The sequence below is a fragment of the Amyelois transitella genome, chromosome Z (genome assembly GCF_032362555.1).
Source record: "Amyelois transitella isolate CPQ chromosome Z, ilAmyTran1.1, whole genome shotgun sequence".
NCBI classification, from domain to species: domain Eukaryota; kingdom Metazoa; phylum Arthropoda; class Insecta; order Lepidoptera; family Pyralidae; genus Amyelois; species Amyelois transitella.
Genome location: NC_083535.1, coordinates 979123 through 999819, shown reverse-complemented (window position 1 = coordinate 999819; position 20697 = coordinate 979123). Strand labels below are relative to the sequence as shown.

Sequence of the window (20697 nt, the reverse complement as noted above, 5' to 3'; positions counted from 1 at the left end):
TACCTGAAAAAATACCTTGTATCTGATTACGAGGCATAATTTCATTAAACATTTGATTCATATCCAGAAGTAAAACCATTTGCCCTAAAACGTAATGATAACGATACATTATTTACCCTAAAAGTTGATTATTTATATGACAGACAGGGAGACAGACAAGCAGAGTTCCATTTTTTTTTACTTTATGTACCTATACCAAACTGATACCAAATAATAAGCCATGAAAGCTTCATATACACATAGATAGTCTTTTTACAAATTGTCGTATTATTAGGGAGAAAAATAAAGACTTAAAATATTTGAAGTATGTACACCCGCATATAAACCACAGATTATAAAACATATGTCTGTGGTATAGACACATATTTTCTTAAAGGTAACAGTTTGTGCTTACATTAGAAATTTAAATGCTTTCGCTATTAAGTTTGTCAATTAAACCGTTAATCACTGTTCGACGGTTATTACCGATTTTTACGGATTGCCACATCACTAAAGTGATGACGCGTAGCCATCGCGTAGCGTGTGGGGAGAAAGTAATCAGTTTTTATCTATTGTCAACCATTTTTTGAAAGTGGAAACACCGGCGGCCCGCCACGTTTCGCCCGTCTAGTTAGTTGTTCAGTCGTCAGTAATTTTTATCTTTACATTCGTTGACCGTGTAAACAGTTTATTTTACAATAAAAATGAGTGCACCAGCACCCACTCCTGCTTATAAAATCGGAATAGTGAAGCAGGTAATACATTATTTTTATGTTTTTTTCATAATTTCGCCTACACCATAGGTGGATACCTCGTGCCGATTTCCTAAACTTTGCCTTGTTGGCACCATACCATACATAGAAATTGGATATTTCGGGGATTAAATTGTACGGGAAAAAAATTTGGAGCTATAAATTGGTAAATGTTAGTGTGAAATTATTTGTGGGTCTCATTTTGTGCCTGCCAGATGGAATGTTGTGTGGCCCAGAAGAAGGTCGCGACGCGTTCAGATTGTCATATGTGCATTCATAAAGATTAATTTCTTGTGCCGTACAGAGTCCTTGCCGTTGGTTGATGTCTTATTTATGAACATTTTAGGTTTTATCTGGGGACACGATAGTAATAAGAAAGCAACCCCAAGGTGGTCCACCTCCGGAGAAGGTGATCGCGCTGTCCGGCGTCACGGCTCCGAAACTAGCGCGCCAGAGGACAGCAAATAAGTAAGTAATCATTTATTTGTGTGCACTTTGTCTCATGTCTACTGACTCAGCATATTGAATATCACTTAGTCTTAGGAAAGTGTCATGTATCATTTACCAGGGTTCTATTGCAACAATTCCAATTAAATTGTTACATATTTTACCTCATTTCATGCATTTGCTATTTTTCAGAATGAAAGTGATATTGCCTTCCTAATTTTATTTGTTGTGTAATGCTATTGCGAATTGAACAGATTTGTCTAAAAATCCCAATCCAGGTACATTTTAGCTATGTTTACCAATCTAATTGTTTTGTAAAATATGCTGAGAATTGAAAAGGCTTGAATCACTAAATTTGTGAAAGTATTAGTTATAGCCCAAGCATTCCCATAAAGCTGAATTAGCTTGTTGTTGTAGGAAATGGTACCAACATACTATTTGATAGTGTATACTACAACATACTATTTGTTTTCAAATAGTATGTTGGTACCATTTCCAGGGCATATGTTTATTGCAGTGTGGTTCCCAACACCAATATAAAAAAAAAATAGGACCACTACATCTTTTTCCCATGGATGTCATAAAAGAAATTATTGATAGTATTATTTTATCAATAGTACCTACTTTTACTTGTTGGTGTATGTGTTAGTCAAGACATCATCACTACGCATCAGTATGCATGCTTATATCATTAAAACTACACAAAATTCAGTTCAAAATTTGAATTTGGTGTAGTTTTAATGATCAGTTAGTTTCAATGAGATTTAGAAGAAATAATAGAATACAAAATCACTAGTATAACATATATTGTTCATATTTTCTACTAAGAACTGTCTAAGTGCCCTTTGATCATCAGATGGCAAGGGAAATTCAGCTTAAAATGTGGAGCATGTAAAAATTTTATAATTGAAAAACTATTTGATTCAAGCCTTCTTATGTCTACTATACAATATATATATATATGCTTTCTATGCTCATACATACATACATACATACATATGATCACGTCTATATCCCTTGCGGGGTAGACAGAGCCAACAGTCTTGAAAAGACTGAATGGCCACGTTCAGCTATTTGGCTTAATGATAGAACCGAGATTCAAATAGTGACAGGTTGTTAGCCCATCGCCTAAAAGAGGAATCCTAAGTTTATAAGCCTATCCCTTAGTCGCCTTTTACGACATCCATGGGAAAGAGATGGAGTGGTCCTATTCTTTTTTGTAATAGTGCCGGGAACCACACGGCTATGCTCTATTCTATGCTCATATAACTTAATATAACATATCTTTTTACATGACTGCTCAGTAGACGGAGTATATTATTTTCTGGGTATGTATAAAACTTCACAACTCCTTTTAAGAAAACTGGATGGGTATTGATGTGTATTTTAATTAAGATATGTTTATTTATTTTATTTCATCTGTAATTGTTTAAGTCAAAAGTACCATAAACTGATGAGCTAGCATAAAAGGATTGATGAAAGAGGATGATGGGAATGAAGTGCTCTGCGATGATCATGGAAAATCAAAAGATATGTTTGAGAATGCTTTTATTAATTTCACTTGTTATACACCCATACTAATCCTTCATACTATTATATCTAATCATGTGTAAGACTCATACTTATCTCATCCTACATGTAATCAAGTTCATATCCCTTGCGGGGTAGACAGGGAAATAATGGGAAGTACTTATTATCGCAGCAATGTTTATGCTTTAGGCTTATAAGTTCTGAATAAAATATGTATGTACGCTACAAAATATAACATCATAATTTAGAGCAAACAATGTAGTTATTTTAACATATATTCCATCTATAATTAACTTAACACAAAGTATATGGCTCACAAGCAAGGTAAGTTTTCGAAATTATGACAATATTGATATTTTTATAAGTAAATATGTTCTCAATTCTATCATAAAGCCATAAAGCTCGGCATGGCCTCAGTCAATTCAAAACTATTGGCTCTATCTACCCCGCAAGGGATATAACTATATGTATGTAGGTATGTTACTATGTATGAACACCGCTCAACAAATCAACAACATAATCAAATTAATATCTACAAAATGTCTGTCATGGTTCCAATAATAAACTCATATTAGGTATTTCTGAAATGCAATATTATTGTTATGTATCAATCTTAAACTGTTATAAATCTGAATATAATAAGAAGTGACTGATTTTAACTGAAGTGATAATAATGTGAAGTGCAATAAATATTTTTAATTGGATTGAAGACTTGGATTTAAATTCATATCGGAGGGATGCAAATCAAACTCGTTAGGAGTTGGCGTGGCAACTTGTTGCTTGGTTGAATAAACACACATCTATACTTCTATACTAATATTATAAAGCTGAAGAGTTTGTTTGTTGAACGCGCTAATCTCAGGAGCTACTGGTTCGAATTGAAAAATTATTTTTGTGTTGAATAGACCATTTATTAAGGAAGGCTTTAGGCTATATGTATATCATCACGCTGCAACTATTAAGAGCGAAGAAAAACGGAATATTAGAGAAAAATAGAATAAAAAACGGGTAAAATTATTCATCCTTTAGGGCTTCAGTGATGCCCAAAATAACTATTCCACGCGGACGAAGTCGCGGGCACAGCTAGTCTGATATATTTTCGTACATATATAATAATAGTAAGACACAGATAAGATAGATAATAATGAAAATATAATGTTTATCAGTATAACGAGGTGTTATGCGTTTTTAAATGTATGAGTTATAATTGCTGCGATAATAATTACTTCCCATTACTTCCCTGTCTACCCCGCAAGGGATATGGACGTGATTACATGTAGGATAAGTATGAGTCTTATACATACATACATACATATAATAGCATGAAGGATTAGTATGGGTGTATAAGAATAGGACCACTCCGTCTCTTTCCCACGGATCTCGTAAAAGGCGACTAAGGGATAGGCTTCTAAACTTGGGGTTCTTATAGGCGATGGGTCTAGCAACCTGTGACTATTTGAATATCAATTCTATCATTAAGCTGAAAGTGGCCTATCAGTCTTTCAAGACTGTTGGACATATGATGATACAGACGTGATTATATGAATGAATGAATGAATATATTAGGCTACATACTAGATTAGTATAAAGTATTGACAAAGTAAGTATGTACGTATTATACGTATGTAACTAATAATATAAACGCGAAATGTTTTTTTTTGTCGTTGTTTTTGTATCATTACAGTTTTCCTATTTTAATTAAAATTATTACTAAGACATAATATAGTGACTTTAAATACAAGAACAGGAAAAACAGGGATTCTTGTTTAATGCAGGCGAAACTGCGGACGAAAAAAGTTATAAATTATAAATGCGAAAGTAATAGTCTAAGAGCTTAGCTGTACAGGAAGACCGTTACTCGGAAGGTTCACTAGCTCTCCAACTATAATGTATGTATTTTGTTTGTTACTCCTACACGGTTTATCTACCAGTATTATATTAAACTTTACGGATTCTAGTCTAACTATAGATTTTCCTCTCAATTTGAGGATTCTGTTTGTAAATGATCCCTTTTAAGGATAAGCTCGCCTTTGTTACGTTTATACTCCGTTTTATTTTGCTATATTTTTTTGATGTTTAGGTATTAGAAAATTTACATACATACACTGATGGCATAAAAGGCGATTAAGGGATAGGTTTAATAAACTTGGGATTCTTCTTTTAGGCGATGGGCAAGCAACCTCTCAGTATTTGTATCCCAATTCTAACATTAAGCCGAACAATTGAACGCGGCCTATTAAGACTGTTGGCTCTGTCCACCCCGCAAGGAATATGGACGTGACTACCTATATTTTTGTACGTAGATACATACAAAAGTGAATGTTCATGTGATATTTGTACGAATGCCACAGTGCAAAGACCGCCGACCTTATGTTATTTGCTTTGTGACGATCGAAATGTAGTATTTGGCATCCGAATAGCATAATAATGTCATCGGTTGCCAATCAATATTGCATTTATTTTATGTTTTAATTATAGCCTACCTACTAATATTAAAAATGCGAAAGTATGTTTGTAAAAAAAGAGTTTGTGTGTGTTTGTTTTCAATGTAGAATACAGAATACAACTGCTCAAAAATCCTACTAATATTATAAATGCGAAAGTTTGTGAGGATGTCTGGATGTCAGTATGGATGTTTATTACCCTTTCACGCAGAAACTACTGAACCGAGTACGATGAAATTTGGTATGTAGGTAGCTGAAGTCCCAGAATAACATATAGACTTTATATATAGGCTTTTTACCCCGGAGTTCCCGCGGGATTGATTCCACGCGGACGAAGTCGCGGGCGGCCTCTAGTTGTAAAATAAGTTAGCGCCTGATAAGTCACCATCGTTCTAGCGTTTAGTGCCAGATACGCCCTCCATCACTTATTCACACAGTCATTTGACGGAATTTATGTATTCATTCACCGTAAATAAATCTGTTACCATTTGAATAACACGTCCATAGAATTAGGAATAATGTAAGGTTGTAGAAGTGATTAGTACTGCGAATGCGATATGGTAGCTACCATAAATTATCATAACTTTTTCATATACCATCTCAATTGAAAGCTTTACGAATGCGCTGAAAATACGCGTTATTCTTATAGTTTCGAAAACAAATGGTATTTCTATTGTCTTATTTCATTTCTATATCTACGTATACATCCGTTACTTTAAGAGTAAGTAATTGACGGATGGCCGCACTGCGATTTGAACTCTTATCACCCCGAGATCACGCCGGCACAGAGTTTTAAAACTTACTTAAATAATAAAGTAACCATACCTATATACTTTGATCAAATTAAGGACGTACTGGCATAATGTCACGTCAAGAGTAGGTATTCAAATCAACCGACCTTGCATGAAGAGAGTTATGAATGTGGATGAAGCGAAAGACCAAGATATCTGGCTACCTTTTCCACTTCATCCACATTCGTCAATCTATTCATGCAAGCTCGTCGTAAACCATTAATAAATGCGAAAGTTTGTGAGTATGTCAAGATGTTTGTTACTCTTTCACGTAAAAACTACTGAACCGATTACGATGAAATTTGGTATGTGGGTAGCTGTATACCCAGAATAACACATAGGCTACTTATTATGTCAGAGTTCCCGCGGGATTGATAGGGTTTCCATGCGGACGAAGTCGCGGGCGGCCTCTAGTAGATAAATAATACCTACAATACAAGAGCAGGGTTCTTCTGTTAGTGTTTTTGTACGACGTATATTATCCGTTGAAGTAGGTAATAGTTTATATTGTAGCTTAATCAAGCTTTCCATCGGTTTAGGGAGAATCAATTCCAATTATCATTTACCTACACTCAATTTGTTTGTACATCAGAATATTAAACCAAACTTAATAGCTAAAGGAAACTTGTAACATGGCCATTATTTATTTCTATGAAAATTTCCCCCGAAAATAATTTCGCCAGGAAAATAGACAAACAATATTGGGTTGTACATAATAAATTAAACTTAATAATATGTTTTTTGTTATGACAATATATAAATCCTCTTAAACATTATTGTCGGCGAGTGAGAGCTTCTTAACTGAAATCATCCGTCGTAATATGGTTTATATTCTATCATCCACTTACAAGAAAACAGTAAAAATATTTTGTATTGTCCATTTAGTATTTATGAATGAAATTGATAGAGGAATATTTTAAAAGAATAAACTCAGGGCATGTTAGGTTGACATAATGAACTGAAAATTACTACAATTTAGGTATTATAAATTTTTAAGTGTGTCAATCTGTCCTTTACGTCTAAACCGCTGAACATACATTACATACGGAAAAGGACATTTCACGCGGGCGTAGCCGCCGACAAAAACTAGTCGACAATTTGACGAGAATAATAGTATAATTTTAAATTCTTATTATTCAAATGATATGCTATCAAAAACATCCTGTAAAAAAAACCCAAGTCTCGCAGCTCAGTCTTTCTACCGTAAAAGTTGTGAGATCCATGTAATACAAAGTCGGTTAATTTATTTAGTCTCTAGTTAAAGGACCTTCTGCCTTAAGTTATAACATAAGTTATTATCATGCCAATATTAAGAATATTTTACGTTTTAAACAAATAGATCGATTTTGTTGACAGAATAGATCGAATTGCAGATAAATATGAAGTTGAAAAAAATATAAATCGGAATGATTATATACAGATTTCTGAGTTTCAAACAAATTGTTAAAGATGAGGCGAAATAGTAATGTAAATAAATGCATTTAAGTAACGATTATCAATCATTACATTGATAACTGATAAATTTGTTATTTGCTTAATAGTGTACTTAATAATTAATGAAGTAATTAGTTTACTTAAGCTGCATTCTTGCGAAAGTTGTGACATAAAATTAAAATGGATTAAATCATCACCAGTTAGGTAATTAAATTGCTAGCAGGTTGCTAGCTCATCGCCTAAAATAAGAATCCCAAGTTTATAAGCCTTAGTCGCCTCTTACAACATCCACGGGAAATGAGATGGGAGTGGCCCTATTATTTTATATATTGGTGCCGGGAACATACATACATACATATGGTCACGTCTATATCCTTTGCGGGGAAGACTGAGCCAACAATCTAAAAAAAGACTCAGGCCATGTTCAGCTGTTTAGCTTAATGATAGAATTGAGATTCAAATAGTGACAGGTTGCTAGCCCATCGCCTAAAAAAGAATCACTAGTGCCGGGAACCACACACTATATAATAATATAACAGTACTTAAAGACGAACGAAATAGTCGCTTCTTGTACAATGCAAACGAAGTTATTTTTCGTTATACGGTTCTCGCACGCCCGCCAAACTCTCCGAGCAAGTTCAGCTCTTGAATCTGATAAAGTTTTCAAACAAATCTGAAGCGAAAGATGAATAATACTTTTTGCGAGACCGCAATACTAAGCGTTCCGATATGTGCTTCAGATGATGATATTATGATTAGGTCGCACTAACGGACTATACATTGTTTATTTGTTATATCTTTATTGCATAGAAATTTACACAGTAACAAGAAAATAGTAAGTACATAGTTATAAAAGAGACAAATCACTTGCAATGGCGGACTTATCCCATGAAGGGATCTCTTCCAGTCAACCGGCAAACAATAAAGGAAATAGATAATTCAGTAAAAATGCTTATTATAGTTTAATACTTACTGAAAATTTTAACCGGTGTTTAGTAATAAAATTAAACTAAGTTTTAAAAATAAATATACTATTTCAGTTACTGACATAGGTACACTTTATTTCCTACAGTGGAAGGATCAAAATTTATCGTGTATTTTCCCGAATGTAGCGTAACACTAAAAGAGGATTTCCCGGTACCCCCACGGGATTTGAAAAAGGGGATTTACCGTTGTACCCGTACTCTCATAGCGGCGAACATAAGCCGGCTTTAATATTTACAATACGTAGGTACGTACAACGTACATTTTGCTCGTATTGATTAAATTTCTCCTCGCTGGAACCTATTAGGCTTATCCCGGTCCAGACTGCTGTTTGAAATGGGGTAGCGAGTATTTTTATTCCCGTTTTTTTAATTTTAATGCTTTGTCTGATATATTTTTTTAATAATTTTCGGTACATTGTTGTTGTTTTATTGTTCATTTCTTATTCTCTTCAGTAATAATAATAATAAATAACTTAGATACATATAATTCTGCTATATCCCTTGCGGGGTAGACAGAGCCAACTGTCTTAAAAAGACTGATATGCCACGTTCAGCTTTTTGGCTCAATGATAGAATTGAGATGAAAATAGTAACAGGTTGCTAGTCTGTCGCCTAAAAGAGAAATCTCAAGTTTACAAGCCTATCCCTTACTCGCATTTTACATACATAATATTAGGCACATAATAAATAATAACATTGAAATATACCTTGTGTTAATGTTAGTATACGCGGTGGAAATGAGAGCGTTAAGGAGTATGATTGGCGTTAAATTGAGTGACAGGATATGGAACAGCGTGGTAAGGGTAAGCTGTGACGTGTATGAAGATATGGTGACAGGAATTGAAAAGAGAATGCTTGGAGTTTTCGGTCATGCGGAGAGGGTCACATCAAGTGGGATTTTGCGATAGATGACTTGTTACTATCATGAAAAGACGGTGAGGTAGATTTTGTATGACTGTTGCTCCGGAATAGAAGCGTCATTATATCATCATCGTCATCTGCCTGAAATCTATGTATTTTTTTTATTTACCTTTTATGATATTTAAATATCTAAGCTATATTACAGCAAAGTTGTATGTAAAACATTTCAGAATTTTTTCCGTGAAAAAGTAACACGAATAAATCCTCACATCTTCAAAAACTTGGAATATATACTAATATTATAAAGCTGAAGAGTTTGTTTGATTGAACGCGCTAATCTCAGGAACTACTGGTTCGATTTGAAAAATTCTTTTTGTGTTATATAAACCATTTATCGAGGAAGGCTTTATGCTATATAATATCACGCTGCAACTATTAAGAGCGAAGAAATAATGGAAAATGTGAAAAAAAAACGGGTAAAATTATTCATCCTTGAGGGCTTCAATGATGCCCAAAATAATCATTCCACGCGGACGATGTCGCGGGCACAGCTAGTGTATAATATTAGTAGAATATTTAGGTTATTCAACGGATAGCGTCAGAAGTTCGTTTGTCAGCTGGGGACAACTTTTGAGTGGCAATTAATTGCGCATTGTTACGTTCCTAGTGCACACGGAACTTGTAAAACTGAAGTTGCAGTTGTGCGCATGATTTGAATGCAAATTAACGCCTAACTCACTCACTGACCACCAATGGGAGGAGTGAATGAAATCCCCTTTTTTGCACGGAGTGCAATGAAATTTAAATAAATTAATTTAATGATAAGTTTAGGAGTTCAGTTCCTTAACGAACGATGGTTTTGTTGGTTTTAATGTGGTATTAATTTGGACACTTTGAAATGGCGTTAGTGTCAGCCAAGTTTCCGATATACGGCTCAAGTTGTCCGCGACGGTTAAATGGTTAATTTATGGATCTATCTATGATTCTCAATATACCTGTATTCTTATTACATTTTATTTTCCACCCTATACTTTGATTAAAAAGAAAGTTATACATATGATATCGTTAAAAATCTTCCCTATAGGTTATCATTCACATTTTTTGCAATTTCAAGGAAGGAAAGTAGGTACTAAATCGCTCACCAACCTTCACCCAGGTTCATATATCTTCATAGATTTCTAGCCACTGAATATTATGAATCTACACAAAATCACACCGATTTGCACAAAGGGCCATTTCCACTTGTCACGATCTCTACATACTCCTATCACCCACATTTTTAACTCTCTTCATGCAAGGTCATCGACTAAAGGAATCTTTACACCCGACCATACTCTTCGAATGGGATATATAAACAAATTCATTGAAGGACCCTACACCCGACTATACTTTTCGATTGAAATATAAACAAATACGTTTTCCAACAGTGATATCGAGACAAAAGATGAGCCGTACGCGTGGGAAGCCCGGGAGTTCTTGAGGAAGAAGCTGGTGGGGAAGGAAGTGATCTTCACCGCCGAGAAGCCCCCCAACTCGGCCACCAGAGAATACGGCACCGTCTGGGCTGGAAAAGACCCCACAAAGGTAAGAATTTTCTTGTGTGTGTGTGTTTGTATGTGAAAGATAAAATTATACAACTTATACATTTAATTCCTCCTGTGCCATTCCAGTGCCGTGTGGTTCCCGGCACCAATACAAAAAAGAATAGGAACACTCCATCTCTTTTCCATGGATGTCGTAAAAGGCGACTAAGGGATAGGCTTACAAACTTAGGATTCTTTTTATTAGGCCATGGGCTAGCAACCTGTCACTATTTGAATCTCAATTCTATCATTAAGCCAAATAGCTGAACGTGGCCATTCAGTCTTTTCAAGACTGTTGGCTCTGTCTACCCCGCAAGGGACATAGACGTGACCATATGTATGTATGTATGCATATTTGTACTCAAATAACGCGAAAACTATTGCTTACCTAACTGATTATTGCTTATTTGACTGGAAGAGATTGCATTAGCGATAAGTCCGCCTTTGCAACAACTCGTATCTGCTTTGTGCTGTTTTGTATGTTTTACTCTTATGGTGCAATAAAGAGTTTTATCTATTTTTCTGTCTATATCTACCTAACGGATTGAAATGCGATTTTCCCTGATATTTTAGGCTTGGTCCAATTTAAAAACTACCTCATATTATAATTTTAGGTGGCCATCTTTTATTTATTGACATTAACGAAGGCGAACGAAGACGCAGTTAACATACATACCTACATATAATCACGTCTACATCCCTTGCGGGGTAGACAGAGCCAACAGACTTGAAAACACTGAAAGGCCACGTTCAGCTGTTCGGCTTTATGATGGAATTGAGAACGCAGTTGATTTAACACAGACTGTCATGTCAGTCACCGGTGACTGACAGGTATATAATCTTTGTATTAGCAAATCTACTATGGCAGGCTTCGTGTTAACAATAATCGGTATTCCTGTCACAGGACGAGAATGTGACAGACGCCCTGCTCGCTGAAGGGCTGGTCAGGGTGAGGGAGGGCGGCAGAAACATTCCTCAGCTGAAGAGGCTCGTGGAGATCGAAGACGTCGCCAAGTCACAGGGCAAGGGCATTTGGGGGTCGGATCTGCAGGTGAGTCATGGTCTCCAGCCAGGGTTTCTTTGGAGAAACGTCTAACGTCGTAAGATGATTTGCGTCTCAAACTGATGTCATGGCGGAGTGGACAATGTTGTGTCGGTAAAATCGAACTCGGGGCCTCTAAATTTAGTGGCAGAGAGTGAAACTAGGTACATCCAAAGATAAAATATTAGTAAATTGACGTCCGGTGAAAATGCTGCAGTGTAGTTTGTTGAGGCTTCTTCTACACATGCATTTTCGAAGCGGTAGTTGATATAGATTAAAGTTATGTGACGTCAATAAGTGATACCTTCTTCCTCCTGGCTTTAGTCCCGGTTACATCCTCATCATTCTGGAGAGGATCCCGGGGTATGACTTCGACCATAGATTGGGTGAGACAGTTTTTAACACAAAGCGACTCCCATCTGACCTCCGCAACCTTTGCAGTGGAACCTTACCTGCATTGGATCGATCATGGTTACACATCCAGTTGCCTGAATGTGCAGGTTTCCTCACGATGTTTTCGCTCACCGTAAGATCGTAGATTAGTATTCAAACTAATGTACCTAACTGAGAAAGTAGTCATTGGTACATGGTCGGGTTGGGATTCGAACCTGTGCCGTTTTGCGCCAAACGCAATTTAACCTGGCAACATACAGATTCTACTACAGGCGCTCTTGTTGGAATGGAAAATTAATTACATTTAGGTACCAAATTTTCTAAAATTCTATTTTATTTATCAGGAAGACCAACAGTTGTCAAAAATCGCTATCGTTGCTATCCATAATGGTTACAATACAAAAATAGTTATAAATTAATTACAAAACAATATAAATTACACTGATTGAGTTAGCCTCGAAGTTCGAGACTTGTGTTACGAGATACCAACTCAATCATACTATATTTTATAATAAGTACTCATATAAATAAACATCCAAGACCCAGGCCAATCAGAAAAAGTTATTTTCCCACCATGCCCTGGCCGGGATTCGAACCCCCGTTGACACAGACAAGCACACTACCGCTGCGCCACAAAGGCCGTCAAATAATCAATATTCCTCTCTCCGTCAGGACCACGTGCGTGAAATCAAACCGACCATCGACAATCCGAAGCAGTTTGTGAACAAGCACAACGGTCACCCGATCAAGGCTATCATAGAGTACGTGAGAGACGGCTCCACGCTTCGTGTGTGTCTGCTTCCAGACTACTACCAGATCACTTTGATGCTGTCTGGAATCAGGGTGAGTTATACAAGCGAAGGAAATATGCAGAGGTCGTGGCAAGTGGAAAGAGGTAGTCTCTGACTACCCCTCCGGCTGCCGTGGTATAACTAAAATGCCATTATCTGACATCAGGATTTACACCATTTTTACCAGTAAAATAAGAAAAAAAATCTCTTTCAATCTGTATATACGACTTTTTGTTACCTTTAAGTCATAAATAGGCGTTCTCATTGATGAATGGCATCAGTTTAAATTTTTGCCGCAGTTTTTGACGTTTTACTTAAAACAAGGATTTGGCAGATAACGGCATTTTAGTTATACCAGGGCAGCGGGAAAGAGACGTGATTTTATGTATGTAGGTATGTACCCCAATGGGAGACACACATGATGTATGTATGTATGTTATTAAGAACAAAGCAGTCTTAATAGTCATAAAATCTTTAACACCCAATATTTATGAACTCTGTCAATGTAATTAACATTTTCTTTTCACAAAAACAGTGTCCAACCGTAAAACAAGATGGCGACTCGGAGCCGTACGCGGACGAAGCCCGCTACTTCGTCGAGTCCCGCCTTCTCCAGAAAGACGTGGAGGTGGTGCTGGAGTCGGTGAACAACAACGTGTTCGTGGGCACCATATTGCACCCTCAGGGGAACATCGCTGAAGCGCTGCTGAGGCAGGGGTTCGGCAGATGCGTGGATTGGTCGCTAGCTGTCATGAAGTCTGGTGAGATTTTTATATATATACATACACTAGAGGCCGCCCGCGACTTCGTCCGCATGGAAACCCTATCAATCCCGCGGGAACTCTGGGATAAAAAGTAGCCTATGTGTTATTCTGGGTCTTCAGCTACCTACATACCAAATTTCATGGTAATCGGTTCAGTAGTTTTTGCGTGAAAGAGTAACAAACATCCATACATCCATACAAACTTTCGCCTTTATAATAGTAGTAGGATGTACATCGCTAGCTGTCATGGAGTCTGGTGAGATTTTTGCATTAACATACATACATGTCATGTACATATATATAATCACGTCAATACCCCTTGCGGGGTAGATATAGAGAACAGTCTTGATAAGACTGAAAGGCCACGTTCAGCTGTTTGGCTTAATGATAGAATTGTGATTCAAATAGTGACAGGTTGCTAGCCTGTGCCAAAGAACCAGTGTATAAGAAGCGGCGGCGTAAACTGCACTGCAGCGTTGATGCAAACGCTGCAGTGCAGTTTACGCCGCCGCTACTCTTCCCCGGAGTGGTAGGCAGAGACAATATCTTTCCACTGTGATTCTTTGTAATTAATTTGCTTCGTCCGCATTCAGCAATGTTTTCACGCTAATTTGACGGTTTTGAGCACTCTTGACTTGGCATACATACATAAAATCACGCCTTTTTCCCGGAGGGGTAGACAGAGACTACATCTTTCCACTCGCCATGATCTCCTACATCTCTCGTATCATTCACATTCATATAACTCTATTCATGCAAACCTGACTTGACCTCTTACGAAAACGTTAACAATTTAGCGAAAACCATTGTATTCTTAAAGAATACTTACATAAAACACTTTGGCGTCAGAACTCCGCATTAACGCGCATTATCATTGTAGAATGTACGCAAATGATTACAATGCATTCTTTTAAATGGTAAGCTGAACCGTGTGCGCTTACCCGTCTCCGAAGTAATTTGAGTGTTCCAGTATGGCTTCACGTTTCAATGAGGCTTACCGGAATTATGTTTTCCAGTATTTTTTTATAATTATATTATTTAGAAGTAAAGTAAGGCGACTAAGGGATAGGCTTATAAACTTGGGATTCAATTTTTAGGCGATGGGCTAGCAACCTGTCACTATTTGAATCTCAATTCTATCACTAAGCCAAACAGCTGAGCGTGACTTATCAGTCAATTCAAGACTGGTGGCACTGTCACTAGGTTACAAAAATGCAACCTGGATGTTTACGCATACATCAGGAACTGTGTGTCAGAAAAAAAAAACTAGTTTATATTTTAATATGTAAAAAGCAAAATGTCCGTTGGCATTTGGCTAATGATTCATTAAAATGGGCGTGTTTATTTTTATTCCTAGGCTAAATTGCTAAATTAAACAATTTAAATTAACAGCTAGTATTAAAACTAGACTAGACAGTCTTTTAAACAATTTTTCTTTTGTTAACTAAGGGATAAGCTTACAAACTTGGGATACTTTTTAGGCGATGGGCTAGCAACCTGTCACTATTTGAATCTCAATTCTATCATTAAGCCAAATAGCTGAACGTGGCCATTCAGTCTTTTCGACTGTTGGCTCTGTCTACCCCGCAAGGGATATAGACGTGACCATATGTATGTATGTTTCTTTTGTTCCAGGCGCGTCCACCCTCAGGCAGGCTGAGAAGGCGGCGAAGGACGCCAAGCTGCGCATCTGGACTAACTACGTGAGCAACGCGCCCATCATAGCGGCCAAGGACAAGGAGTTCACCGCCACTGTCATGGAAGTGGTGAACGGTGACGCCCTGGTGGTGAAGATGCCCAATAACGCGACGAAGAAGATCTTCTTGGCCAGCATCAGGCCGCCCAGAGAAAAGTATGTTTTCTTTTTTTTTTTTTTGTTCGATTTTTCTTACACGCTTACATATAATCACGTGTGTGCCCCTTGCGGGGCAGACGGAGCCTGTCTTGAATAAGCCCCGTTCGGCTTTTAGGCGTAATGATAGAATTTGGATTCAAATAGTAACAGTCATCAGGTTGTTAGCCCGTCGCGGTAAAGAAGAATCCCAAGTTTATAAACCAAACCCTTAGTCGCCTTTTACGACATCCACGAAGAAAGAGTTGGAGTAGTCGTATTCTATTTTCTATTGTTGCCGAAAACCACACGGCACAATTAAATTTAATTTTAGTACAATAGGTAGTTTATAATATTCCTTTTCGTACTATTTAGGAACAGCCCAGACGACGAGGGCAAGCAGTCGCCGCGTCCAAAAGGCTTCAAGCCACTGTACGACATTCCCTGGATGTTCGAGGCGCGGGAGTTTCTCCGCAAGAAGCTGGTGGGGAAGAAGGTGAACGTGACCGTGGACTACATTCAGCCGGCCAAAGACAACTTCCCGGAGAAGACTTGCTGCACGGTCGTGGCGGGTGCTATGTATGTTTATTGCTGAAGACATATATCTCAATACTCAATAATTTATTGCATTGTTCATATGGTGACGCAAACAGTACAGACATGCCCCACGTTAAAGTAATTACTTGTAATTATGTACTCGGTCTTGTAAGATATTTCGGGAAACATATAATGCTTATATTTGACATGGACAATTATTTACATACAAAATTTTATCAAAATCTGAACCCTACTACGTAAAGTATGGATATCCCACCGCTGTCACTAAAATATATTTTTTTTGTAATTGTAAATCTTCTTGAATGAGTTTGAATAAAAGAGTGCCCGAAAATTCATTGTGTGGTTTAAAAAAAGAAAGCTCATAAATTGACGAGGCTAAAAGGAGACTTTCTTTTATTTTGCCATCGCTATTTTTACTCTTCTTTCGAATGTTATATTGGCATTGTAAAAGTGCACTTCTAAGTGCTTTTAGTTAAAAAAATTATAATAATAATACAGTTTATTAACTAGATTACTTATTTTCTGAATATGCCCATCAAAACTCACAAGCCCCTTTTAACCCTACAGCAACATCGCCGAAGCGCTAGTGTCGAAGGGCTACGCAACAGTGGTGAAGTACAGGAACGACAATGACCAGCGAAGCTCCCACTACGACAAGCTGCTCGAGGCGGAACAGAAAGCCAAGCAGGGCTCGCTCGGAGTGCACGCCAAGAAAGACATCCCCACTCATCGCATTCAGGACACGAGCGGAGACGCCGCAAAAGCCAGGAAGTTCTTCCCGTTCCTGAAGCGAGCTCAGAAAACGGAAGCCACAGTCGAATTCGTTGCCAGCGGATCCAGAATGAGGATCTACATTCCCAAAGAATCTGTGTTGGTCACTTTCCTGCTCGCTGGCATCAATTGCCCCCGCGGAGCCAGGCCCACTGTGGGGGGTGGACCGATGCAAGATGCTGAACCATTTGGTGAAGAAGCGCTACAGTTCACCAAAGAGAAGTGCTTGCAACACGATGTGAATGTCACCATCGAGGAAATGGACAAGGGTGGCAACTTCATCGGCTGGCTGTGGATCGATAATGAGAACCTCTCCGTCGCTCTGGTGGAACACGGGCTCTCTTCCATGCACCACACGGCCGAGACCTCGGAGTTCGCACGGGCAATCAAGACAGCCGAAGAGAACGCTATGAAGAAGCGTATCGGTATATGGAAGGACTTTGTCGAAGTTGAGAAGGAGGTTGAGAAAGAGAGGAATGCACCGATACAAGACCGCGTAGTGAAATATGAGAAGGTTGTGATCACTGAGATAACTGGAGAAGGGAACTTTTACGCTCAACATGTTGATCACGGCTCCAAATTGGAGGCGTTGATGGAGAAGATTCACCAGGAGTTCAAGACGAATGCCCCTCTGCCGGGGTCGTATGTGCCGAGAAGGGGACAGATTTGCGCAGCGCGCTTCACCATGGACGACCAGTGGTACAGGTCCAAAGTGGAGAAGATTACCGAGGACAAAATGGCCCATATACTTTACATTGATTATGGCAACCGAGAGGTGAGTGGACATTATCGAAGCACACTTTACTTGAATCATGTAAATATGGTCATGTCTATATCCCTTGCGGGGTAGACAGAGCCAACAGTTTTGATAGGACTGAATGGCCACGTTCAGCTGTTTAGTGTAATGATAGCATTGAGACCCAATAGTGACAGGTTGCTAGCCCATTGCTTAAAAAAAGAGAGAATTTTAAGACCTCCATGGGAAAGAGATGGAGTGGTCCTATTCTTTTTTGTATTTGCCGGGAACCACATCACGAAGTCTAATTAGAGTAAAATTATCACAGCTGAGCTCTCTTTCAGCGGAAGCCTTCGTAGGAGATGAAAGATAAATATAGGTCTTGACCGTGGGTCAGTTCCCTTTGAAATCAATTGCAAAGCCCTTAAAAATATACTGTTATACTATTGCTATTTCATTGTTTAATTTCAGGTAATAGGCAATATAATTATTATTTACAGTTGAACATCATACATACATAAAATCACGCCTCTTCCCCGGAGGGGTAGACAGAGACTACCTCATTCCACTTGCCACGATCTCTGCATACTTGCTTCGCTTCATCCACATTCATAACTCTCTTCATGCAAGCTCGGCGGTTTCTAAACTAAAGTTACAGTTGAACGGTATTCTTAATTAGTACAATTGTTTTCCAAACAGATCGTGAACATAACGCGGCTCGCCCTGCTCCCCGCCGGGACGGAAAGCGACCCGCCGTACGCGACCGAATACGTCCTGTGCTGCGTGAAGTTCCCTTCAGACCCGGATGACAGGAACGAGGCCGTCGCCGCCTTCTCCGCGGACACCCTGAACAAGAAGCTGCTCCTCAACGTGGAGACGAGAGGGTCGCCGCCGGCGGTCACTCTTGTCGACCCCAATACTAATACTGATCTTGGAAAGGTATTGTTATTTTGATATCATTCAAAGTGTTAAATTATTGATTTTATACTTTTTTTTTTTTTTAGACTATGTGTATTTGTCCACGATTTATATTTAAGAGATATTTATTTGTAAATTGATGTTCGGTGAAAATGCTGCAGTGTGGTTTGTTCCGCCGCTTCTTCTACACATGCGCTTTGGAAGCGGTAGTAGATACAATTAGATTTATGTTATGTGATGTCAATAAGTGATACCTTTGTATCCAATTATGAAAATAAATGTGTGCTATTCTCTTAAGGCTTGGAGAATCTCTTGGTCGTAATCAAGAGATTTTCTGAAGCTTCTTTTCTTCTGATAAAGCAAGAGTATGAGTTTTTATCTATAGTCAGAAAATCTAAAATTGTTGGTTGAATTGAATCTAAATTTCTTACCATAAGGAATTTTGATAGGACCTCTTTTGATTGTAATGCAAATAAACTTCACAAATTATTATTATAACGTGAACTGAAAAAATAGCATAGGTATTGTATTCCCACTTGCTTTAAACTGCAACAAAACCTTACTTTCGAACTGAACACTATTTTCAGAGTAAAGAAGTTTTCATTTGTAAAGAATCACCACATTTATTCATACAGCCATTTCATTTTCTTTCACAGAACCTGATCAAAGAGGGCCTAGTTCTCATGGAGAGCGTGCGCGACCACCGGCTGGCGGGCCTCGTGGCCGAGTACAGAGCCGCCCAGGACCACGCCAAGAGCTCCAGACTCAACCTGTGGCGTCACGGCGACATCACCGACGACGACGCGGTGGAGTTCGGGGCGCGACGCTAGTATACGCCCTACTACGATGCCACAATGTCGCCGTCTCACACCAGGCACTGTGGCACGTGCAAGGCCCAACACGCCGAGATGATCATATACGCCATCGTAAATCTATTGTAAACGACTGTGTTCAGTGAAGTGAAAGTGAATTTTGATTTCGTGTTGTCATACGCTCCTTTTTTACACAACTACATACATACGTGTACATTCTTTCTTTCTTTTCTATATTATGGCTTCCACCGGACTTTGGGTGATTCTGCCAATGTCATGGTTTGAATAGTTTGAACTGTTTCTGTGAAAGTGATCTGCCGAGTTTGACATATTGTTTGTTTTACTAATTTTTGATGTTTGTATTTTTGGTTTTTTTTTTGTTGTTGCTTTTGTTTGTACTTTTTAACCGAGATGCAGATTTTGTTTTTCTTTTTTTTAAAGGATCCGTGTGATAACGCGATGGCAAAATAATTCAATAATACTTGAAAGTGCTCCTGAGTGGTTGGTGTTTCAATCAGTAACATTGTAATGACTCCGCATGCAATTATATAAACTCTGTTGTAAATGTTAATTCTCAGTAAATCATTCATTGATGAATATTAAATGTTGTGAATGTTAACATTGTGTGACAAATAGATATATGAATATTGACATTATCTCGATGTTCCCTCTGTCCCGAGAGGATCCTGCTTGTGGGGAGTGGCCACACTCTTGCGAAATACGGTTACACGACAAGGGTAACCCCTACACTCTTCGACTTGACTTACCTAAATATACATTATATAATTTAATGAACTGAATTTGTATATTTTATCTACAAATGTATCAGAATTATAATAAATTTATAATAAAAAGCAAATTGTTGATCATAATAATATTTACATTTTTACCGTTTTTTGTATATCAGCAATAAACATAATGTAGATTTATATTTTCGTTGTTATTTAATTATTTATTTGCGCTCAGATAGCATAATTGACTAATGTTTTCCTTTTGTAGTTGTCTGCTGTTTCTATATAAATAAATCCGTGTATGTTGATGTAAAGTATGAATACTGGATGTATTATCTAAGGCTGGCTCTTTATTGATACCATAGTTATAGCTCATCGTATTTCGTACTTGCAAGCATATTGAAGGACCTACCTCTCTCCCGATATAATATTTATGTGGTATATAAATCTGTTTACATACTAGAGTACCAAACGGTGCGTGAATTGTTAAATACACTTGGTATATTGAAATAAATATTTTAGGAAATTAATTTTTGTTTTATT

The 20697-nt window shown here is 37.9% G+C and overlaps 1 protein-coding gene across 1 annotated transcript; it reads left to right on the top strand.

Moving 5' to 3' along the window:
- Positions 1 to 551: 551 nt before the first annotated feature.
- On the top strand, positions 552 to 20684 carry LOC106130606 (staphylococcal nuclease domain-containing protein 1). The gene is made up of 11 exons (XM_013329497.2): positions 552 to 734; positions 1078 to 1199; positions 10652 to 10808; positions 11712 to 11858; positions 12915 to 13085; positions 13569 to 13794; positions 15433 to 15649; positions 16004 to 16207; positions 16754 to 17732; positions 18393 to 18632; positions 19268 to 20684. Exons 1-11 carry the CDS (start codon positions 684 to 686, stop codon positions 19439 to 19441), a joined length of 2688 nt encoding a protein of 895 aa, XP_013184951.1. The 5' UTR covers positions 552 to 683; the 3' UTR covers positions 19442 to 20684.
- The last annotated feature ends 13 nt before the right edge of the window (positions 20685 to 20697 follow it).